Genomic DNA, 6,971 nt, shown 5'->3' with positions numbered 1-6,971 from the left:
TCTTGGGGGAAAAAACAGTTTTGGATCAAACCAATTTATTTTCACAAATCTCATGCTAGATTTACTTTGTGTCCACTCTTTGACGGGACAGCGGGAGCATAGGCATGCGTGAAACATCTCAGCCCGTCTGTCTTCGCTGAGCGGGAAAAATTGATCGGCGTTAGTTGAAAATTCGCCCGTCTCTGCCCCGGTGAACAATCCCTCCATTTTCAAGATCATGAGAAAATCTTATGTCAGAGGAGAGCAACGCGCTGTGGGTCGGGCCTCGGTCATGGGAGCCGGCGTACGCATCATATTAGCAGACACATGATGGACGCTAGTGAGGAGGCACAAAAATACATCAGGTCCAGTGGGAGAAAAATGTTGCCTGACAGACAGTTAAACTTATTAAAGCATCAGATGTATAATAATACAACTGGTAATGCAGTAGAGCACCTTCCTCTTTTGGTATCCAAGCATATCGAGTGACTGCTTGTTGTAAGATTGTAACCCTAACCTGAGAGAACACTCTGATTTTGACACCCCAGTTCCACCCTCCGCCCCCTCAAATAAAAAAAAAATTAAAAAAACAGTCAGAACGACAAATATACACAAATTGTTAGGACATATATTTGCTTTGTTTTTGTTGTTGTTTTTAGAATTGTTGTTGAGTCATGAAATCCATATCCACACTGAGTCCATAGTTTGTCTTGGCGCGGCGTCGCTTCTTTCCTCGACGCTCAGGAGCAGCAGTTGTGCTTCCGCTGGGTGGGTCTGTGTTCGTCCCTCGTGCTGTTTCTGATCCCTGCGTAGGAGACGGATCAGGCTGCTTTCTTTTTCTGACAATCAGCATAGACACAGTGACACCCCCACCCCATAACAATGAGCCCCATTGTCACCGAGTGACTTCGTTATATTTTGCGTCTATATTCATGAGAACACGGAACCTCAGTACAGACGGCGGCTCTCGCAGGATGTTTTTGTCCTAAATAATCTGGAAAGTTTGACAGGAAGGTTCATGGAGGGTTCCTGTGTGATCCTCGATCATCTGCTTTGACATCACCTGTATCGGATACATTTTTTAAAAAATACTTCCATCTTAGAATTCCATCAACTCCTTAGATCAGCATTTTACTGCCAGCGGGCCACATCCGGCCCGTTTTCCTTTTTTATCCGGCCCGCCAAACTATTTTCTTTGAATATTTTCAATCAACTCCCTATTTTTTCCTTTCGTTTAATTTTATATGGATGATTACATAATAATGTTGGTACATTTATATAATCATTAATGATTTTAAAGTTGAAATAAAATAACAAAAAATGTGAACACTTTAATTGCAATTTTCATTTTGTTCAATTTACACAATACCCAGTTGGCACGCGCATAAAAATTAAATTTAGATCTTCCTTCAGGGGTCACCACAGCCAATCATCTGCCTCCATCTACCTCTATTGCCCCGTATCTTCTCTCACAACAGCAAACTTTATGTCCTCTTTCACTTCATCCATAAATCTCTTCTTCAGTCCTCCTCCCAGCCCCCTGCCTGGCATCTCCAACGTCAACAATCTTCCTACCCAGATCTTCCCGATCGCTCCTCTGCTCACGTCCAAATAACTGCAGTCTGACTTCATCTCCACAACATCTAACATGTGCTGTCCTTTTGACGGCCCCATTCTCCATCCTCCTCTCGAAATTTTCCTCCACCTTCTCCCTGCGCTCACTACATATCACAATGTCATCTGCAAACAGCATAATCAATGGAGCTTAACTCCTTCGATAATAATGATACATATAAATGAAATTTAAAAACATGGATATTTAATAAAGGTTAACCCTTGACTTGACCTTCCCATGTGGATATAATCTTAATTGAAAACCGCATCCTAAAATGTGTGTGTGTTTGTGTATATGTGAATAACAAAAAAATTATTTTGGAGCGAGTCAAACTCACTGATGATGTCTCCGCCGTGCCTCGACCCAATTTTCTCCAGATCAGAGAGAACGCTGGCCTCGAACGTCAGAGAGGCAACGCGGAAGAATAAATCCCTGACACAGTCTCCTGAACAACACACACACACACACACACACACGAGTTGGGAAGTTAGCGAGAAACATGTGCATTTTTTATCGATCACGTGTCTGACACACCTGACTTTGCGGACACGGCCCAGTACTCCGCTTTGATTTCCTCCGAGAGCCTGATGGCTTCCCGCTCCACCTGGGCCAGCTGATCTGGGGTCTGAGAGAAAACCTCTGTTACTGTGTAATAACAGCTCTTACGATTAAAAAAAACGTTCATAAATTAGGTCATTTTGGAGAAAAAAACATCAATGGCTATCAAGCATATTTTTTGTCATGTAAGCCCACTCACGCTGAGGTCCTTCTTGGTACCGACGAGGAACAGTAGAACACTCGAAGGGTCATTTTCTTTCATAGCGTCCTCCAACCACTGCCTACACACACACACATTATCTCATTTTGGTGTTTGGATGGTGGAGATGAGGCCGATGATGTGAGGCTTCTTACCTGGCGTGTGCCAGCGAACTCACGCTGCTGAGGTCAAACACCACAATTATGGCTGGAGGGACGGAAAGGAGGCCGTTAGGATCACAAACGCTCAGACCTTCAGGTGATGAAGGTCAGAGCCAGAGACCCGACGCTGTTCTGGTGTCTGTCTGTGAGCTTTATCTGGAAGCGTGACGGATAAATCACCTTGCGCTCCTCTGTAGTATGTGGAGGCGATGCACTTGAACCGTTCCTGACCTGCCGTGTCCCACCTGAAACAGAGGTTGGCTAAGACTTGAATGTTCTCAAACTGGAGAACATTCAATATGTGTAGATGTTTTAATGTGGGTTGCGTTCCCGGCTCACAGCAAGGAGGTCCCCGGTTCGAAATCCCTGCGTGGAGTTTGCACGTTCCCCCAGTGTCTGAATGGGTTCTCCGGTTTCCTCCCACGATCCAAAAACATGCGGGAGGTTCATCAGAGACCCCGAGTTGCCCTTATGTGCGAACGAGAAGGTTGTATGTCTCCAGGGTGAACCCCGCTTCTCGCCCAATGACAGCCGGGATAGGATCCTGCCCCACCCCCACCACCCTTAGCGCGTGAGAAACGGTACAAAGAGGCACAAAAGGGATATTGTAAAAAAAAAAAAAAAAATGAACGACACATTCTATTCCATTCTATAAACTCAAACTCTGTTGTGTTGCTTGCCCCAGTATTAAAACATTCATCCCTGGTTTGATTTCCACAGGTTGGAGTTGGTGTGTCTGCCTGGGTTCCTCTGGGTTCTCCAGTTCCTCCGCACAGTCCCAAAATTTGCAGGGGGTTCATCAGAGACCCTAAATTGTCCAGACATGCTAATGAGAGAGTGAATGGTCGTATGTCTCTGTACTGTATGTGGTCCTGGGATCGGTCCAGGAGGAACCCCGCTTCTCGGCCAATCACAGCTGGAATAGGCTCCAGCTCCCTGCAACCCTTAGTGCAGGTTAAGTGGCATCGATGAATGAAGGATTTAATGTTTCAATGTTGGGGCGAACACTACAAAATTTCTATATCCCTTTTTTCAACTCTTCATTCATTCATTCATTCATTATCTTTCCTATCCTATTGGGCAACAGGCAAGGTTCACCCTGGGCCGGTCACCAGTTGGCGTTCCCACATCTGGGCAATTTAGGGTTTCCAGGAGAACCTGGAGGAAACCCACGCCGACACGGGGAAAACACCCCTGTCACAATCCAACCGGGGACCTTCTTGCTCCGATGTGGAAATGCTAACCGCAACGTCATCGTGTCGTTTTTCTATTATTTTATATGGAGTTTGTCCTGCCTGTAAAATCATTCGTAGTTTAAAATGAAACGGAAATCGCCGACATTTCGAGGCAAACTCCAGAGAGCGAGCGTGACCTTTCTGAAGTGTGTCAAATGGGTGGAATTCCCCTCACGCCGCAGTAGAGCTCTGGCAGAGAAGCCACGGCGGGCCCGTCCTGGGACACCGAGTATCCTTTAAATCTGTCGAATCACAGATTTTTTTCAAAACTCGTCTCGTCGGCGTTAAAACGCCGCTAATTCTCCTACCTGAAATAGACGACGCAAGAAAGACACCGTCTGATTTAAGCCTAAACAGCGAGCTTATCAAACCTATTACCCAGAGGATGTCGGGTCGCCTCCCTATTATCTCATCAGGCATAATTCCTCCTCATCACTTCATGTGATGTGCAGGAGGAGGCCTCTGCCGAGCGCCAGGCTTTCTTTCAGGCCCAAAAGCAGACTCACAGCTGTAAACTGAAGGGGACGCCCAGCACCTCGAACCGCTCCATCTCGAAATCCACCCCGATGGTCGCCTTGTAGTTCTTGTCGAACGCGCCCTTGCAGAACCTGGCATGCACACACACACACACACACACACACACGAGACCAAGGAAGGTTGGCTTAGTTATTGTTAGACTTTCCGAAGCCATCGATTGATCAAATTATGGAATTAGTAAACGCCCATTTGGATTTTCAGACTGAAACTAATTTAGCGGGTGTTTAAATAAACTCCATAATTTTGACACACTCTGCAGCCTTGCTGTAATGCATTACAAAAAGGTCAAAACTAATTCTTCAGCGTGATGTTGGCAGAGTGACGTTTGACCTCTGGAGCTCCGAGAAGAAAAGGAGGTATTTTCCCCAACCGTAACCAATCGGTGAGGCCGACGAAGAGCTCTGGAATCCATCTTTCTTCTGTTTCGATTCCAGATTTGAGATCCGCAAGTGCACTTTAGGACCCCTCACTCATTAGATTAGATTAGATTAGATTAGATTACGTTGCATTACGCTAGATTACATTAGATTAGATTACGTTGGGTATAGTTAGGATACAGTAGGTTGGTAAACCTGGATTAGATTAGATTAGATTAGATTAGATTAGATTAGATTAGATTAGATTAGATTAGATTACGTTGCATTACGCTAGATTACATTAGATTAGATTACGTTGGGTATAGTTAGGATACAGTAGGTTGGTAAACCTGGATTAGATTAGATTAGATTAGATTAGATTAGATTAGATTAGATTAGATTAGATTAGATTAGGTTAGGTTAGGTTAGGTTAGGTTAGGTTGCGTTGCATTAAACTAGATTACATTAGATTAGATTACTTTGGGTATGGTTAAGATACAGCAGGTTGGTAATGCTGGATTAGATTAGATTAGATTAGATTAGATTAGATTAGATTAGATTAGATTAGATTAGATTAGATTAGATTAATATTTGATTCTTCTGCAAGGTGAAATTCACATTTCCAGCAATATCCATAAACATCGGGTAAATAAGTAAAGTGAAGGAGACAAGCAATAACTACTAGTAGATGAGGAGGGCATAGAGTAAATACTAGTCTATGAAAATGGATTGCAGTAAATAATAGAAAAGTTTGTACCCGAAACACCCCTGATTGAAACTTATTAACAGAGAAACTTCAAAATGGCAGCTGCTATTCAGATTTTGCTTAACCCGTTCAAAATATAAACTCTTTAGTTGTTTCATTCAAGCTGTTCAGTAAACGGACAGAGTTGATCATGTGTGTTGATGTGTGAAAATCACACACCACGACATCCTCAGATCTCCTCTGGAGTCTTACCTGCTGATCAGACATGTTTTCCCCACCGCAACATCGCCCACTACAATGACCTTAGCGATATTAAAGCTGGGGGAGAACAAAAACAGAGAACAATTTCAGTGATCTTTACTGGTAGAACATTTGGAAAATGTGGAGAAATATTCTTTGACATGTTGTAAATCGAGGCCAACTGGAACCAAGGGGAGAAACTTTAACTCCCTTACAGATGTTGGCTCTAAATACCTCTCGGTCTGTATGGCGTTACGGAAAATTATTTTATTAAGTTATCTAATCTGAGCTGGCGTGGCTGCACTAGGTTATATTTAGCCTGATTGGTATTTAAAAAGACTCATTAACTGAAAACACCACAATGCAGATTCAGATTTCTTTTGTCTGCTTGACAATGTAAATCAAACAAATCTATTTCTCTCCGGTATCTTAATTCATAAAAAAGCTTTTTCCTTGTGTGTGCGTGTGTGTGTGTGTTTGTGTGTGCCATGAGCCTGATTTTGCAGATATCCACGAAGACCCCGTCTCCGGCTGGTTCTGCTTTTTCAAAACAGATGTCTAATTCATAAAACTCAAACAAGCTGTGATCGAAAGTGAAAATCCCAGAGGGTTATTGCAAATGAAAATATTTACTGAAGCTGCGTTAAAGAAAAAGAAAAGAGACTTGTGTGGAAGCTGGCTGAGGAAACCCAATCCAAAGGCTTTGATAGGATTAGTCTTGTAAAATAATCTTCTCATTGTCAATAAACTTAAAAAACGCTCCATCAAGCAGAAGTTTGACAGAAGGCTCTTTGTCCAAGATGGGGAACCGGCATACCCAATTTCACACCCCGAGGAAAGGTCCCTGTTTGGGGGTCACAACTTCCCGCAAGCTCAGTGTGTGACAGGGTGCGTCTTAACACACCGAATGCGTGTTTGACCCAGCACTCAAGCCTTTTTATCACACCAAGCTGACACTGTGTTGTGTTATGTTGTGTTGTGAGAGTCACAGAGGAGAAGTGGTAAGGGTGTAAGATGGATGGGCAGGCTAGGACCTGCAGGGTTTGCAGAGGCTGAGAGGTGGAAACAGAACCCGATCGATTTGCCTAACCTGCTATGTAGTTAAGGCCGAGGTGTAAATGCGGACTGGGACGGACCGCTGGGATTTTTTTCGCTTCTTACATAAAAGGAAAGGCAAGTAACATCTGATTCAGGGTGTTAACACAAACACGCACACACACACACACACACACACACACACACACACACACACACACACAAACAGCTGAAAGTCTCCCAGCCGTCTGATATATCTCACCTGAACGAATCTGTCTTCTGGACCTTGCAGGCGGCCTTCACCTGCGGGTGAAAGCTGTCCTTGGTGTGCAGAGCTGCATTTGGGCTGA

At 43.9% G+C, this 6,971-nt stretch overlaps 1 protein-coding gene across 2 annotated transcripts in view; it reads right to left on the bottom strand.

Moving 5' to 3' along the window:
- Positions 1-97: 97 nt before the first annotated feature.
- rab34b (RAB34, member RAS oncogene family b) overlaps positions 98-6,971 on the bottom strand; it is a 10,298-nt gene continuing 3,424 nt past the window's right edge. Inside the window, exons 3-11 of one of the 2 annotated variants that reach the window (XM_086176995.1) lie at positions 6,884-6,971; positions 5,599-5,664; positions 4,254-4,355; positions 2,693-2,757; positions 2,507-2,558; positions 2,352-2,433; positions 2,129-2,219; positions 1,932-2,039; positions 98-784 (exon numbers count right to left, since the gene is read on the bottom strand). The exon at positions 6,884-6,971 is cut by the window's right edge and continues 4 nt beyond it. In XM_086176995.1, coding sequence (XP_086033121.1) covers positions 720-784; positions 1,932-2,039; positions 2,129-2,219; positions 2,352-2,433; positions 2,507-2,558; positions 2,693-2,757; positions 4,254-4,355; positions 5,599-5,664; positions 6,884-6,971 — 719 coding nt within the window. In that variant the 3' untranslated portion in view covers positions 98-719. The remainder of the gene's footprint in view (positions 785-1,931; positions 2,040-2,128; positions 2,220-2,351; positions 2,434-2,506; positions 2,559-2,692; positions 2,758-4,253; positions 4,356-5,598; positions 5,665-6,883) is intronic. The other variant, XM_086176996.1, reaches the window with a different exon arrangement.

This window comes from Fistularia commersonii, chromosome 29, assembly GCF_037954325.1.
Source record: "Fistularia commersonii isolate RoL2024-O1a breed Wild chromosome 29, RoL_Fcom_v1.0, whole genome shotgun sequence".
In the NCBI taxonomy this organism is placed as follows: Eukaryota; Metazoa; Chordata; class Actinopteri; order Syngnathiformes; family Fistulariidae; genus Fistularia; species Fistularia commersonii.
The sequence above is the reverse complement of the archived record's forward strand: the minus strand, read 5'-3'. Positions and strand labels throughout refer to the sequence as shown.